We start from the raw sequence: 15,754 nt of genomic DNA, 5'->3' as shown, positions 1-15,754 counted from the left end.
ACATTCTGCATACATGTGGTGTAGATGATCGTTTACCAATGAAAGAAAGATTTGTGGATGGCCTCTCAATAGTTCACAGTTGTGAAAACCCTAGAAAACCCCACCCTGTCTCCACCTCGATTTGTGGAAATTCCATTGATCCAACATATAATCAGACCCAACCGCATAAGTAAACGAACCGACCGTTGAGCTTTCGAAAGTCTTAGCTGCAACTGTATTCTTTCTCTGTCAGGTAATTCCTCAAACACATTGATGTACTTTTTGGTAGATTATGCACATATTCATATGAATTCGTACGTGTGAGTAATGCGCATGAGGTATTCTGGTTGCGCTTGAGTATGTGTATGCGTCTGTTTCATTTTTATGCTTTTGCTTCAAGATTCGGGCAACACTTACTATTCTAACGACTTTGATGTGCGATTGATGCTTTAAAAACTTGTTTCTTTGGCGTTCTGATTCTCATTTTCTTGTTCTTGTTCTTGTTCTTTTTGGGTACTAGTGCAGGGAATTGGTGCTGAGAGGGTTTGAATTGGTTGGCTTGGAACTTCAACCCGTTTGAGTTTCGAGAAGGATTGAAGGTGGAAAAAGTTGCGTAATTTTGATCTTTGTTAATTGGAACTAGTTCATTTGGAAGGGACTGCGTGTGGAAGATGTATTGGATTTGACAAAATTGTAAAAGAAAAATAAAGGTGGGATCTTTTATTCGTCACTGGAACTTCTTGCTGTTTTGTTGATATGGGAACTACATAGGTGAGGTGGACCATTCCATTGTTTGACTTTAACTGTGATAATACACAAGGAGCTTCGAAATTTTCTTGTTATGATGAGCACAAAGAAAGTAATTTGATGATTTAGGGAACTTCATGGAAATCTATAAGTGCAGAGGCTGACTAAAGATTAAAGGGTTTGCCAGTTTGTGATTTCTGCTTGAGGGTCTTCTGCCTGAGGTGAATATTAGGGCCCCTGTGATTGTGAAATAAATTAATGATGGATGAAGCTCCATGCAGCTCCAACTCATTGCCTCCTTTTCTTGCCAAGACTTATGAGATGGTGGATGATCCATCGTCTGACTCTGTTGTATCTTGGAGTCAGAACAATAGAAGTTTCATTGTGTGGAATCCTCCAGAATTTTCAAGGGACCTTCTGCCAAGATTCTTTAAGCATAACAATTTTTCCAGCTTTATCAGGCAGTTGAATACTTATGTGAGTAGCTTTTTTCGTTGCAACACGTTATCTTTTTTTTTTTTTTTTTTAATGTCTACTTATAGTGTTATTTGTATAAATTGTTCTTATTTGCATCTACTGCCTTTCATACTTGCCAGGGTTTCAGAAAAGTTGATCCTGAACAGTGGGAATTTGCAAATGAAGATTTTGTTAGAGGTCAGCCCCACCTTTTGAAGAATATCCATAGACGCAAGCCTGTACACAGTCACTCTACACCCAACCTGGCCTCATTACCTGCCCTAACTGAATTTGAAAGGAAAGGATATAAGGATGATATCGAGAAACTAAAGTCTGATAAAGAATCACTTCAGGCGGAACTACAGAGACACAAGGAGGAGCAACAAGGTTTGAAAGTGCAGATGAAGGCTTTGACTGAACGCGTGCAAAATGTGGAACACCGACATGCAAATATGCTATCCTCCTTGGCCAAGACAGTACACCAACCATCTATTTCCTTGGACCTCATGCCACAAGTTGAAGTTCATGACAGGAAGAGAAGATTTCCTGGAAATAGTTACTTAGGTGATGAAACCAGCACGGAAGATAACCAGAGGGCTGCTTCTCAAATTACAACAATTGAAGATTTAGATGCTAATTTACTTTTGACTTTGAATAAGGAATTGTTGGAGCAGCTAGAGTCTTCTCTAACGTTTTGGGAGAAAATAGCATTTGAGATTGGTGAAGGTTTGGTGCAACCCCCTAATTCATCCTTGGAGCTGGTTGAATCTACAAGTTGTGCACCCAGTCCCAGCATGTGTTGCGCCCAACTGAACATTGATGTTGGGAGCAAGGCTTCTGGGGTTGACATGAATTCTGATCCAAAAACTGCTCCTCTTGATGTTGGGAGCAAGACTTCTGGGATCGACGTGAATTGTGAACCAATTACTGCTTTGGCTCCGGAGGTGCAATCTCCTCCTGAAGAACAGGCAGTGGCCACAGGAAACAATGTGCGAACAGGGGTCAATGATGTATTCTGGGAACAGTTTCTTACTGAAAATCCTGGTGTGAATGAGTCTTCTGAATTTCAGTCAGAGAGGAAAGATTCACAAGACAAGAAAAATGAAAACATACCAGGTGATCATGGGATATATTGGTGGAATATGAGGAGAGTAAATAACCTCGCCGAACAGTTGGGACATCTTACTCCAGCAGAGAGAACTTGATACATGTAGGTTAATATTATTCTTTCTGAGTGCATGCACTTTTTGATGTCTAATGCTTTGGTTGTAAATTTGGATGTGAGTTGTTTTGGTCTGGCAGTAGATAGACATTTGGTATATATACTCCACTTGTTGCACATATTATAGATATTGCCTTGAGGAACTTTTCACTTTGTACACATTATTATGGTTAACTAGAGGAGTGTCATCTCGACTTGACTTTTATGTGTGCAGCGACTCCATTCTTTGAATCTTCTCTATGTCATACTCCTTGATGCTAATACATGGTTTTAGTTATTCCCCGTATAAAATGTATCCATATCCATTGGACATACATGCCAACAAAAACTGATACAACACGCATGGGAGATATTGGCTCCAGGTAACAGTCTCGTTATATAAATCTTTGCGTTATGTTGTTTTTTCCATGAATACTTGTTAAATATCTAGATATGACATTCAGTACCTACTCTTAGTTCCATTCATATGAACCTTGGTTCCTGAAATCTCTGTTTAAGAGTTATTAAGGTTGCATGTCCAAGTTTCAAAGATTGTTATAAATTAAGCGCAAGCATTAGCCAGGTGTTATAACATATAAGGCTATCTTTTCTTCCCTGCAAAATTGTTTAAAATTGTTGCCAACTGCTATCTAATGCTATATATAATAATTACATTTGCAACTTGTAACCGTAACAACATTCAACATCTAATGCACTCATCACTGACACTTTAGCCACAAAATTTTACAAAAAACATTTATCATTCTGTTTTTCTGGATCAATATACACAGCCGTTGAAGTCAAACCAAACCTCCTGGAAGACCTTGATGATGAGTTCATGGTGTCCATCATGATTCAGTGTCAGATAACAAGCCAAGAGTTCCTGGAGCTCTTCAGGCTGTCTAATTCGTTTTGCTCTGATCATCTGAACCATTGAGTCTCTGAAGTCCTGTTGTGGGTTAAATGAACTCTTTACCACTGCAAAGCTGTCAAAGATGGTTGCTCCTTCTGCCACTTGCACCTTTGCTGTCTTCTGCTTCACCTTCGTTCTTGCTCTCTTCAAGTCTTCGAGCACTCTAATTCTGCCTTCTGTTTTTTGCAAACAAGCTTTTCCCCTGGTTTGCTTTATTTTTCTGCTATGAAATTCCCTCCTTACATATGCAGACTTTCTCTGGGACTCAGTTTTCAACTTCATTTCTTTACATTTCTTGTCTTCTGAGTTTTGCCACTCTGAGATTGATGCTCTCTCAGAATTTGCACTGCTCCCCTCTCCAGTCAGAGCTGCAAATGCATAATCTTCCTCAAGTGAACTCAAATCCAAGTTTGGGAAAGGGATGTATCGCTGGTTTCTTGAACTGGAAACTACTGAATCCTGAAATTCTTCTTTCATTTGATGAACCATATTCTCTGGTTCTACTGGAAAAATAACTCTTTCCACAGGCTTTGGAGACTTTTCCTCTCCACCTTCAGGCCCTCTTCCCAATTTCGCTTTTTTTCTTCTCCGAACTCCCCGGTTCAGTTTTCTCAATTGCCGATCACTCACATGTTTTTTCCTTGGAATTCTGAGTAGTGCTTCTCCATTTGGTTTCTTCCTTCTGAACGCACCATGTTCTATGAGAAAGTTGCCCTCGTAGTATTCAGTTTCTCTCATCTTTTTAAAATCCAAATCCTTGAAGCTCCTGTGTTCTTGTCTTCTTGGCACTTCCACTTCTCTGAAACCTGAGCTCTTACAACTTGAGACAGGAACTTGAAACTCATCATCAGAATCATACCAAAGAGGATTAACTCCACCGGCATTCCTCCTGCTTTCAATTCCTTCTCCATGGAATGAAAGCCTCCAATATGCATCATCGTCATCCACGCTGTAGAATCTGCAACCAGCAGGTAACGATGAATTTCGAGCAGAAAAATCCAGTTTACCTCTCTGTTTCTTGTTTGCTGAATTAGTCTCAGGACCACCACCTTTTTGCTTGAACTTGGAGAACCAAGAAACGGGAAAAACGCGAGCGATCGTCCAAGTAGGTGATTGAGAAGGATAAGATTTCTTTCCTCCCCACTTCATTTTCAGTTTTAAGGAATACGAAGAGTGAGTGAGTGTTCCAATGTTGTAAGGTTTAGAGGTTTGATAGATGTAAATATGAACAGAAGTGAGTGTAGACAGTTAGGCTTGATATTGGGTCTGAAGGGGAAACTGTTTATTTCAAAAGAAAGGCCCGCCTTAGATCTTGTCACAACTTTTCCCGCTTTATCCTGTTTCCTGGTCTGTACTTGTTTACACTCTTGTCCAACAATCTAACTTCTTGTAAATGCTTTAATATTTTACTGTAATTTGACGATTATTATGTATTTTATTTTTAAAAAATAAAGAATACGTGAATTATTTCATGAAGTATTGGAGAATTATTTTGACAAAGAGTATCTAAGTTATCTACTGTTCTAACAAGAAAAAAGTAGAAAAAAGAAAAAGAAGGAAAATCACTTTTTCCACTTTAGACTCTTCTTCTTTAATTCTGGTGCTGGAGCTTTATCACAGGAGTTGTACAATTTTAATGTACAGCTGACCTCAAAATAATAAAATATTTTGTAGTCAGTAGCTGATCTCATTCGGCTAAAAAGAGCTTTTACCAGAAGCCTTTGCCCAGCTTCCCATAGTTGGGCCACAAAATTGGGTCGACCAAAACCCTACTTTATTGGAGCCCATTAGCCGGAAACTATATCAATCTTGTGCGTTAATTTTGTAAGTGTACTTATTCTATTGAGGGAGGAGACATTTATAAGTACGGGTGGCAGATGAGTCGTTCGCGAGCTGGTTCGATTTTGAGTTCGACTCGAGGTCAATTATCTTTATTTATCAGCTTGCAATCTTTTTTTCATTTTTTATATATGTTTTTATTTATAAATTTTATATAGTTAATTACATTCAATATTCTATCAATTTTATATTTAAAATTGACCATATATTATAATTATTAATCAATATCATACATTTTATTTTGAATAATAATAAATTATCATATTTTTATTTATACATTTAATCTTTATACAAAAATAAATTTAGTCAACAACTCAATAAATTATAATATTTTTTATAATTAAAATTATTATTTAATATAAACAATATAAACTTTATGTTATACTTTAATATATATTTATATTGTGTTATATTTTTTTTTAAATTGACAAATAATTCACTTATAATTTTTTATTTATTTTTGACTTTTATATTTATATCAAAATGCATGCTAGGCATTATGCCATCTATTTTATTACTTATAAGTTTATGTTGAAATTTAGTAATTCCTATTAATTAATTTAAAAATAATAATAATAATGATAGTGGTGGTTGAATAATTTTAATTATATTTATTATTATTTTATTATATATAATGAGATCAAAAAATTTAATCAATAATTAGTATATCTTAAAATTTAGACCTCCAATTTATACCAAATTTAAATATATATAAAACTGTGTCCATTAGATCATATCAAATGATACGATTTAAAATCACATGGCCTGATTCAAGAATACACCATCCTAAATGATTATTTTTATGTTTCGAGTACGATATCTCGACATCCATATATCCAATAATTCTAAGACTTTATCCAGTGTATTTTTCTGTAAGTTTGATCATATCTAACGGTTTGATCTGAATTTTGATAGCCCGATTACCCATGTTGTTCAACAATGTAAGATGATAGTTACAGCAATGTAATACTAACATTTATAAATATATAAATTTATTGCAAATTGTGAATGTATATTAATCTTAACTATAAAATATTTTTATGTATTTCAATTGCATTTCTAGATAATGGATACTTTTCTATAATTTTAAATTATTTAATATGATTTTTTTTGGTATATTTTACTAATTATATTACTACTAAACTAATTAGTAGTTCATATTTATAACAATATATTAAAATTTCATATTATATTTTGGTATATTTATAACATAGTATACAATATGAAATCTAGTTTATTACTTATAAATGTACTAAAAATTTGATGATTCCCATGATTTAATCTAATAATAATAATAAAAAAATCAGCTCGAACTCATCATATAGGAATCGAACTTGACTCGTTTACATCCTTATTTATAAGACTCGTGCTAGACAAAGTACATTCTCTTTCCCTTTTTTTTATAAAAAAAAAAAAACTTTTAATAAGTTTTAATGGAGTAAGTAGGGATGGCAATGAATTCCATTAGATTGAAACTAATCTCGACTTGTCCTCCAATCCAATCCGCCACCATTATCATTGTATTTGAAATTCGTCACATCCCAAGTCTAGATGAGTTTGTGACGAGTTTAATGAGTGAAATCAAGTTAATTTTTTTTAAAATAATAATACAATTATACATAACTATTCAATAAAATATTATTATATTAAAAATATAATTTATTTTACAAATATATGTATTAAAATGATAAAAAATAATAAATTTGCAAAAACTATTAAGGAGTGTATTTTAGACAAAATCCAAGACTTACATTGAATTTGGTTAGATCAGTAAAATTAAAAGCATCACAAAATCGAACCCAATATATTAAATCCAAACCCACCCGACCCCACTCTCATTTAGTGATAAGACAAGAATTTGCTAAAAGTTGTAGAGGACAGTAAACTAAAAGAACATTTGTACGTAGCTTTGGTTAAACCATTGCTTTCGCCCATACAACTCCAAATTATGCACTCACATGTCCTTTTAAGGCTATCGAAAATTCTAACACAAATTAAGTTTGCTCGACTCTGTATTAATTATATAATAAGTATAATTTATTTTAAGTGTTATTGGTGTAAAATTTAAAAAAAAAAATGATCGAAATAAGTGTATTATACTTATTTTGTAATTGTTTTCATTCAATCTAGTAGGCGAGAATTTTGCCTAAAGAACCTTTTTGCTAATAGTACCCCCTCTTATCTCACTGGGGAGTTCTGGAGACAAGTCTTAATCGCATTAATGACATTAATTTTAGTGGTTAGGATGAAAAAATGCCTTTCTTGTTTGATGAGTTATCACAGTTTGTGTTGCTTCAGACATGATTCAAGCATTACTTTGATATGAAGAATGGCAGTTATCCACCTCCATTCTTGCAGGAATTGCATTCAAAGGGATCATGTCCTACTGGTAACTGTTTGGTTAATGTATCCTTTTGGATTGCGACTGTTTCTCAACCAGCAACCAAACCAATTATGAGCACTGTAAATTCCAACTACCACTATACCAGGAGTTGCACACCTACTCTATTAGTCTACACGGCTTTTTTCTGACAAACTTCCATATCGAAAACTATATGAGCATTTAATTCAAGAAGATTTTCTCAGGACAGTTAGAGATATATATGTATATATATGGATACTTCCAATCAATCCTTCTCTTTGAATTTTAGCCTTTCATCATGGTTTTAAATAACTGAAAGGTGGTGGCATTGCAGAATCAGCTCTATGGCACAGTGCAAAGTTTCGAATTGCTGCTCAGTTTTACCGCTTCTTGTGGTTCTGCTCTCTTTGTCTAGCGTCGTCGTCGTGTCGATAAGTTCAGGTCAAGATGAATATGCATCAGCAGTAGGAGATTCAGGGATGAGAAGGGATGGTTTGAGATTGGCAATAGAAGCATGGAACCAGTGCAATGAAGTTGGAGAAGAAGCTCCCGGAATGGGAAGTCCTAGAGCTGCTGACTGCTTTGACATATACAAAGCTTCTCCTCAGCAAGGTCAGTTTGTTTGTTCTTTCAATTTAAAATGAGAGATACGAAAAAAGGGTTCTTGTTTGTGGACCTACTTCTATGGATTAAGCTCTTCTGTAGCCATAAATAAAGTGTACTTGATCTTATCTGTTATCATATTGCTCGTAAGTTTTGTTGTATATTCTGTATGATTATAATCAATGTTGTGTAGCTTCAGCGTACTGGTGTTTGCGCTGTGCAGGACAAAATCAATGCTCGCTCTGCAATCTATTGCCTTACATTCTAGTCCACAGGGTTACGGAGAAAGAAAACAGACTGGGGGTGGGGGAACCTTTTATGGGACTGCAGCATGAGGCGCTCAATAACGTCGACCTATATGCGGCAGAAAAAGAACTGTACTTGGGAAGTAAATGCCAAGTTGAAGATACACCAAAGCCATGGCAGTTCTGGATGATCATGCTTAAGAGTGGTAATATGGACACGTACGCAGCTAGATGCCCGAAAAATGGGCACAAAGTAGGCCCTTTTGGTCCTGATGGCCAGTTCCCATGCTTCGGCAGAGGGTGCATGAACCAGCCATTGATTTATCATAACTACACCACATTACAAGGGCCTAATCGAATGACACTCAGGGGAAGTTTTTATGGATCGTGGGATTTGGATGCAGATCTGAGCAAGGGAATGCCAGTGAGTAACGTTTCCTATCATTCAGTCACTTGGGAGAAGGAACTTGGGGAAGGAAGTTGGATCTTTCACCATGTTTTGAGGACTTCAGAGAAGTATCCGTGGCTGATGCTTTACCTAAGGGCAGATGCAACAACAGGATTTTCTGGTGGATACCACTATCCTACCAGGGGGATGTTAAAATCTGTGAGTAAATAATTCTATTTCTTGAACCATATTTTCCAACAGCATAATAACATCATGCAGATTCTTGAAGTACATTTATTGCCTTCGCTGCCATTTCTGTTCTTTTTTCAAGATTTTAAAAATTCAATGCAGATACCAGAATCACCAGATTTTAAAGTGAGATTCAAACTGAATGTGATCAGGGGTGGTGGCCGTGGCAGCCAGTTCTACTTACTTGACATGGGGAGCTGCTGGAAGAACAATGGCCAGCCCTGTGACGGAGATGTAACTTCAGACGTGACACGTTACAGTGAAATGATATTGAATCCAGAAACGCCCTCATGGTGCCATGCAGATGACATCAAATTGTGCCCCCCATACCACACGTTTCCTAATGGGACACGGGTTCATCGGAATGATACTGGTCGTTTTCCATATGAGGCCTATCACTTGTACTGTTCCCCTGGTAATGCGGAGTACATAGAGAAGCCTAATGTCATGTGTGATCCTTATAGCAATCCTCAGCCACAGGAGATATTGCAGATTCTGCCTCACCCTGTTTGGGGTGACTATGGGTATCCAACAAGGAAAGGAGAGGGTTGGGTTGGGGATCCGAGGAGTTGGGATCTCGACGTTGGGAGATTGTCGCAGTCTCTTTATTTTTATCAGGTAAATACCCTTTTCTTTTGTTAGTTATCTGATAGCAAATAATTTTTCTTGACAAAATTGGTTTAGTGAGTAGTAAGGTAGATCATAGTATAAGTGATGGTAAGAACTATGTCTGTTTGCAGGATCCAGGGACTGCTCCAGCTAGGAGGCAATGGACATCCATAGACTTGGGAACAGAAATTTATAAGGATCCCAATCAAGTGGCAGAATGGACTGTCAGTGAATTTGACATTCTTGTGCCCAGAAAATACTGATGTAGTAAAAAAATGATACTAGTCTTTTTTGAAATTTATGGCGAACTTCAGCTCTTATTATTATTTTTTATTCTCCAATTTCGATTCTCTTGATCCTGCTAAGTTGCGGGAGATGAATGTAAAATTGTTCGGTTCTCTCTGTATTGGAGAAAACAAAGTGTACTCTGTTCCCAGAAGTTCTGGAATTGCGTACCATAATGCAGGCAACTCGAAAGAAATCTGACTCTGGAAATTAGAAATTACCAACTTTTCCAAGATATACCAACAGCTGTTATCTGGTCCCAAGCTGACAATTTTCCAGCAATTTTTTGCAGTACAAGCAAGAAGTGGATGATTGCAGCCTGAGGAACTCCATTTGAAGGCAATGATGAGTTTTATTAGCGGTATGTACCTGCCTTACAGGAAGGGATATATTCCATGTCTTTCCAAGAGAAAAATGGCAAGGAAAAGATTGTTGTAGAGAAATGAGAGAGAGTAAGAATAATTTTGTACTTGGTGATCAGCATTATGCTTGTAGTCACAAGTTGAGTGTGGTATTGGAATTTTTTCACCTTTTCGCCCTTTTGATTACAAGGTGGCACATTTGTATAACCTATCACGTTTTTCATTCTGTCTGTCTGTACATCAGTTTTCTCTAAGATAGTTCTCTTGCTGCATCATGATCAGTGCCGGTTGTTTCTTTTGAAATTCACTACTATTGGACTTATAAGGAAAATGGATTTTGAAACAGCTCAGATGGTAAAAAAATCTGAAACTGAAAATGCAGGCAGTGGTGATGGTGAAGATGTTGTTGTGTGTGATCCGGGATCAGGGAAGCAGTTGGAGCCCAGGACTCCTCCATTTTTGTGGAAGACATTTGCAATGGTGGATGATCAAGAAACTAACTCAATCATATCATGGAATTCCACTGGCACTGGTTTCATTATCTGGGATCAGAACAAGTTTACAGCTGAGATTCTTCCGAGGCTTTTCAAGAGTAGCAATTTCTCCAGCTTTGTCTACCAGCTCAATAATTATGTCTGTATCAATCTACATATCGTGGATCTTATGATTTTGTTGGGTTACAGGATTAATCAAGCTATTTCTTGACATTTTTCTGCACATGCATTTATTCAGTTCAACTTCTGTTTGTTTGATGTTTGTATAGGGATTCAGAAAGATCAGTTGGGATCGGTATGAGTACGCAAATGAATGGTTTCAAGCAGGGAAAAAGCACTTATTGAAGAACATCAAAAGGAGGAACAAACAATCTGAAGTCACCAATAAGCGGGGCCGTTTAACTCCTGATCATGATTCCACGACTGCTGCAATAGAGACAAAATTAGATGCTATGGTGACAGAGCAAAATGACATGAAATGGAAAATTCAAAAGCTCAGAGAGAGTCTGGACAATATGGAAGATCAGCTTACAAGTCTTAAGACAACCACGATACTTCAAGAATTTGAAGATGAGAAAATGGAAATTGCAGTATTTTTAAAGCAGTTTATGCAGTACTTGAGAGAGATGAAAGATGAGGCAAGTGGTGATAACTCAAAGAGACCAAGAGTGCATACTCCACCTACCACAGAACGCAAAGTGGAGCTGTCGGACAATGTTGATATTTCCACAGAGAAATTAGTCACCTCTGTTGATGATTCAGGGAGCTCCACTCGAGACAACAAGGTTAACAACACTAGAGAAAATGCTGAACATTGTCAATTTTGGAAGAACATGCTGGAGGAGGATGCAGGGTTAGACCAGGGAGATTTAGCCGCCCATCACTCCAAAGCCATTATGGAACTTGACGAGATGATGGCGTCAAATATTGAAATACAAAGGGAATTTCTGATCCCTAAGCCCTATGATCCTGACATGGAGGATGCTGGTCACCTGGAACTGTGGACATAATTTGAACTGTATGATTTTCTTCACTCTCACTTTCTATGAGTTAAATAGAATGATGTAAAGACATATGGGCGCTCTATGTACTTCTTGCACTTCTGTTTTGCAGGAAACAGGATGGGTACAGTTACTTTGCTACTCGAAACTGTAGTTTTGCTTCCAGTTTTAATTATACCTCAACCCAAGCTCAGCATGGGTGTCCATTTGCTGCATGTCAAGTGTCCAAGATTTGGCTTGTGACAGTTTTTAAGTACTAGTCATTCCAGAGAATTAGGAGAATTGAAGTAATATTCAGATTTCTATGCAAATACATGTCTGATACTTGAGTATTCAGGAACAAGCATGTTTCTTTAAGCAGCAATTTTCATCCTTATCATCTTCAAATGCGAAATTGCCTGCCCTCAGCATATCTTAATATTCATAGTCAAATAATAGGTACTGCCGTGCATGAGAACTAACCTAAAGCGAAAGCCTGCAGTTGCTGATATGTAGATGCTGATAATTGAACTGTAGACAAATTCCATACTTAAAAGAATTACTAGAGAGGCAATATTAGATTTCTCATAAGACGTTAAAAGGGAGGAATTTAGTGGATTGGCGGTCGACAAACATTCCTGTCATTTGCTAAAAGTGTCATCTTTGTGTCCAAGGAAGAAAAGGTTCCAACAAAGTTTTTCCATGAATCCAGAACTGTATTTATGTATCTTGGCAATCTAAACGCATCAATGATGTGTTCTCTTAATAAGTAGCCAGAGGGCATCACTTCTACTGTGAAGGATGAACCAAATCCAAACAGGGTCACCAAACTGTAGGTGCATTAACCAAATTGGTTGGCTCAGTGATTGATCTTCTGGTTGAAGAGCCATCTCAAGAATCACTTTCCCAAACGTAAGAGAGTTAAGAAAGTGAACTACGGTGTTCAGACATTGTCAAGATGCATTATTAAGTTTCCATTTGTTCCAACCATCCCAGACCACTGCATATCACAAACGTAATTGGATGGAAAGATCAATAAACAGCCCTTCTCTCTGAACGAATAGATTTATGTCTATAACCTCATTTTCTTATATTGGTATTTGAATGAAAATTTTTGTAACTATTACAGATAAAAAATGGGATGAGTAACGAATGGGTTAAACAACACCACAAATGTGCATTTCACCACTATAATACAGGCACAGAAATGGAGACTGGCATTCCAACATCACCAGCAAAACTTGTATCTCTAGGCTCAGCTGAGTTCCCTGCAAATGCATACCCTACACCTAACCCGCCAAAATGCAACGAAGCATTCTCACACCTCTGGAAGACTCTAGCAAGTGACGCTGCTTTTCTCCTAGCTCTTTTGGTACCCGTAAAGAGTAAGCTCTGCAATAAGCTAGCGAGCGCCGGAGCTTTCAGCACCCTCTCTGTGGCGGCTGCCCCACCTCCTCTACATAATTCAAGCAACGCTGCCACAGCATTTTCTTTTCCCCTTGGAGTGCCACATCTCATCATTCCAGTCAACCCGGCCACTGCCATTTCCTCTTTCGCGACTGCTTCAGCCCCCACTGGCTGTCGCACGATCAGGGCCAATGCACCTGCAGCTTCTTCAGAAACACCTTCACAGCCCAGTGCTCCTACTAGTGCTGTTATAGCTCCTGACTCTATCATCCTTGCACAATTCTCAGTGTGGGTGGATAAATTAAACAAGGCGGTTACCGCGTCTTTTTTGCCTCTGGCAGTTCCCTCTCTCAGCAGTCCAGCCAAAGCTTCTACTGCCCCACCTTCTTGGGCTATTTGTTTCTTATAGTCATGCACAGCAGAGAGGCTGAATAATGTTGCTGCAGCATTTTCCCTCGCCTCAGTAGTGTGCCCATATCTCAGAACTCCAACAATCGTGCCTAAGCATCCTTCTACGTCCATAATTCTGCTTTTATTCTTATCATAAATTGACAAGTTTAACATTGCAGTCACAGAATTCTCTTGCGCACAAGCATCTGAAGACAAAAGCAGTCTTTTCAGAAGGGGTATAGCTCCAGCCTCAGCAATGCAAGCCCGATTCTCCCTTCCTGTTTTAGCTAACAACCTAATCTCCCTCGCAGCCACAGTCTGGGCTCTTGGGGTCCCATTTGCCAGATGTTCAACAAGAAGACCTGCTGTGGCTTTAGTGGCTTCCATGGCTGCCTTGCTGGGAAGAGCAGAAACTGCACATTCAGAGGAGTAATCTGCATTTTCTGGTGGATCGTACGGAATTCCATTAGCCATACACCATTGCAGAATCAAATTTCTCAGAGCCCGGTTCGGCACCAACTTAGTATGAACAAGCATCTGCCCTGTCTTTGGGCAAGTGGAATGCCCTTCCTCCACCCATCTCGCAATAGACGCACGCTCGTAGGTCTGCCCTGTCGACACTATTACAGGATCCTGCATCAAATCCAGTGATATTGGACAACAGAAATCCTTGGGGATTGTAATAAATGTGTCGGCAATCTCCCGAGTGATCAGCCCTTTCTTCGTTGTCCTGCGTTTCCACTTTCCCAGTTCACCATCCTCATCCTCAAATCTAAACAGCAAGAACCTACAGTACCGCATTAAAGCCACAAATCCATTGAGAACGGAGGCCGTAGGCTCAATATCCCCATCGTGATTCACAATCTGCTCCTCCAAGAACTCAATCTCATCTCTGTAACTCTTGACATTGCAAATTCGCAACTTCTCCACAAAAAAAGAGTACAACTGGTTCCTGTCAGGTATCCTTCCATTCTCAAACTCATTCAAGAAAGAGTAAAGCTTCAACCTCAGTAAATCATCATTCTTATCAATCGACAATTTGGACTTCCTTGATTGTTTCCTGAGCAATTCAACTTGTTCTTTAACATCCTCAGATAAATGAATTTCACGCAAAGGAAAAACATCCAAAAGGGTCGAGATTTCCTGATTCATATCATGGAAATGACCCGAAATTGATTGGTTCTGAAGCAACAGCCACAACTTAGTCGACCCTTTTACGTAGTCGATCAAGATTTTGGACCTGTAAAGCAGGAGGTACAGCTCCTTGAAGCACAAAAACACAGTGGTAGAAATTTTCGAGAACCCCAAGTCCCGGAAAGCATCCAGGAGAAGAGAAATCACCTGGATTTTCCGGATTAAAGATCTGGAATTCTTTACCTGAAAATAGGGAGGTGTCTTATCTTTACCCGAAAAGGATAACAGCAGGTCCATAGAAATAGCACGCAAAGTGTCCAAAAGGGCGGCATTTGGTAGATCCACCGGCGCCAGAAAAGCCTCCAGCGTCGGTGATCTCCGCCTCATCAACGACGAAAATATGGCGGCGGATGCCATGGTAATTACTGCAAGAAAAAACTCTTGTAATCAAATTTACAAATGGAACTCAAGAATTTGAATATGAAGCGTTGTTTGGTACGGAGAGAAGAGAAAATAATCGGAGGGATGGCCTCTGGGCGCGTTTTATGGGTATTGGAAAAACTATGTGGGTTCTGATTCCGCGTTCACGGAAAAAGGGTTTTGATTTCTAACTAAGTTCCAGTAAGATTGACTCACTCAATTTTCTATTTCTATTACTACCAATACGTTTTCAAGGTTTTAAATTATATATTCTTCTTGGGTTTTTTTCTCTACCAAATTCTATTATTTCTACGCAGGCCTGCCTGCTTGACACTGACCTCCGCCTAAGGAAACCCCCGCCCCGGGGGCCGCTCTCTCTCTCTCTCTCCTTCTCCTTCTCTCTCTCTCTTTTCGTTTTTTTTATTATAAATAATTTACAGCCTAACAGGGGTGGTTGTTATCTCTACTATCCACATTTCTGTCCATCCATTTTTTCTACTTTATCTTCCCTTTCTTTTTCTTTTTGGGTATTGTTCTATATTAGAATTTTTTTTATAAATATAATATATTTGTTATAGGTTGTTTTTTAAAATTATATTACATATTTTAATAATTATGATTATAATTGTTACATGTGATAAAAGGGTAAAAGTGAAAGTTAAAGGGTGAGTGATATGGTAATGAGAAAAAC

At 38.0% G+C, this 15,754-nt stretch overlaps 5 protein-coding genes across 11 annotated transcripts; 3 read left to right on the top strand and 2 right to left on the bottom strand.

Annotated features, from left to right (window-relative positions):
* LOC105179497 (heat shock transcription factor A4A) lies at positions 1-2,609 on the top strand. 2 transcript variants are annotated; one of them, XM_011103145.3, is made up of 3 exons: positions 1-232; positions 505-1,203; positions 1,323-2,609. In XM_011103145.3, the coding sequence occupies exons 2-3, from the start codon at positions 985-987 to the stop codon at positions 2,385-2,387; spliced, it is 1,284 nt and encodes a 427-aa protein (XP_011101447.1). In that variant the 5' UTR covers positions 1-232; positions 505-984; the 3' UTR covers positions 2,388-2,609. The 2 variants fall into 2 exon arrangements, with proteins under 2 accessions (XP_011101447.1, XP_011101446.1); XM_011103144.3 differs by having other exon boundaries at positions 500-1,203.
* A 415-nt stretch (positions 2,610-3,024) lies between these two features.
* On the bottom strand, positions 3,025-4,445 carry LOC105179507 (uncharacterized). The gene has a single exon (XM_011103154.2). It carries the CDS (start codon positions 4,443-4,445, stop codon positions 3,162-3,164), a length of 1,284 nt encoding a protein of 427 aa, XP_011101456.2. The 3' UTR covers positions 3,025-3,161.
* A 2,981-nt stretch (positions 4,446-7,426) lies between these two features.
* Positions 7,427-10,513, top strand: LOC105179496 (uncharacterized). Of its 4 annotated transcripts, none has more exons than XM_088875962.1 (5): positions 7,427-7,524; positions 7,832-8,109; positions 8,324-8,952; positions 9,085-9,600; positions 9,723-10,513. In XM_088875962.1, the coding sequence occupies exons 2-5, from the start codon at positions 7,842-7,844 to the stop codon at positions 9,852-9,854; spliced, it is 1,545 nt and encodes a 514-aa protein (XP_088732088.1). In that variant the 5' UTR covers positions 7,427-7,524; positions 7,832-7,841; the 3' UTR covers positions 9,855-10,513. The 4 variants fall into 4 exon arrangements, with proteins under 4 accessions (XP_088732088.1, XP_088732087.1, XP_011101445.1 ...); XM_088875961.1 differs by lacking the exon at positions 7,427-7,524 and adding an exon at positions 7,580-7,598; XM_011103143.3 differs by lacking the exon at positions 7,427-7,524 and adding an exon at positions 7,606-7,740.
* On the top strand, positions 10,099-12,127 carry LOC105179495 (heat stress transcription factor A-2b). 2 transcript variants are annotated; one of them, XM_011103141.3, is made up of 4 exons: positions 10,099-10,237; positions 10,621-10,871; positions 11,002-11,750; positions 11,846-12,127. In XM_011103141.3, exons 1-3 carry the CDS (start codon positions 10,219-10,221, stop codon positions 11,740-11,742), a joined length of 1,011 nt encoding a protein of 336 aa, XP_011101443.1. In that variant the 5' UTR covers positions 10,099-10,218; the 3' UTR covers positions 11,743-11,750; positions 11,846-12,127. The 2 variants fall into 2 exon arrangements, with proteins under 2 accessions (XP_011101443.1, XP_088732089.1); XM_088875963.1 differs by having other exon boundaries at positions 10,123-10,237; positions 10,585-10,871.
* Positions 12,128-12,777: 650 nt separating this feature from the next.
* Positions 12,778-15,467, bottom strand: LOC105179494 (U-box domain-containing protein 17). 2 transcript variants are annotated; one of them, XM_011103139.3, is made up of 2 exons: positions 14,887-15,466; positions 12,778-14,749 (listed from the first exon to the last, which is right to left on the bottom strand). In XM_011103139.3, the coding sequence occupies exons 1-2, from the start codon at positions 14,973-14,975 to the stop codon at positions 12,901-12,903; spliced, it is 1,938 nt and encodes a 645-aa protein (XP_011101441.1). In that variant the 5' UTR covers positions 14,976-15,466; the 3' UTR covers positions 12,778-12,900. The 2 variants fall into 2 exon arrangements, with proteins under 2 accessions (XP_011101441.1, XP_011101440.1); XM_011103138.3 differs by having other exon boundaries at positions 12,778-15,467.
* Positions 15,468-15,754: the final 287 nt, after the last annotated feature.

Source organism: Sesamum indicum, linkage group LG12 (genome assembly GCF_026168435.1).
Source record: "Sesamum indicum cultivar Baizhima isolate 11 linkage group LG12, ASM2616843v1, whole genome shotgun sequence".
Classification (NCBI taxonomy): Eukaryota; Viridiplantae; Streptophyta; class Magnoliopsida; order Lamiales; family Pedaliaceae; genus Sesamum; species Sesamum indicum.
Note: the sequence above shows the minus strand (reverse complement) of the source record. Positions and strands in the feature narration are given on the sequence as shown.

Excerpts from the sequence above, each read along its gene's own strand:
- LOC105179497 (XM_011103145.3), top strand. The coding sequence starts at position 985 with ATGATGGATGAAGCTCCATGCAGCTCCAACTCATTGCCTCCTTTTCTT. Across the intron at positions 1,204-1,322 it reads TCAGGCAGTTGAATACTTAT|GGTTTCAGAAAAGTTGATCC; the intron begins GTGAGTAGCTTT and ends CATACTTGCCAG.
- LOC105179507 (XM_011103154.2), bottom strand. The coding sequence starts at position 4,445 with ATGAAGTGGGGAGGAAAGAAATCTTATCCTTCTCAATCACCTACTTGG.
- LOC105179496 (XM_088875962.1), top strand. The coding sequence starts at position 7,842 with ATGGCACAGTGCAAAGTTTCGAATTGCTGCTCAGTTTTACCGCTTCTT. Across the intron at positions 8,110-8,323 it reads CAAAGCTTCTCCTCAGCAAG|GACAAAATCAATGCTCGCTC; the intron begins GTCAGTTTGTTT and ends TGCGCTGTGCAG. Across the intron at positions 8,953-9,084 it reads CCAGGGGGATGTTAAAATCT|ATACCAGAATCACCAGATTT; the intron begins GTGAGTAAATAA and ends AATTCAATGCAG.
- LOC105179495 (XM_088875963.1), top strand. Across the intron at positions 10,872-11,001 it reads TCTACCAGCTCAATAATTAT|GGATTCAGAAAGATCAGTTG; the intron begins GTCTGTATCAAT and ends ATGTTTGTATAG.
- LOC105179494 (XM_011103138.3), bottom strand. The coding sequence starts at position 15,060 with ATGGCATCCGCCGCCATATTTTCGTCGTTGATGAGGCGGAGATCACCG.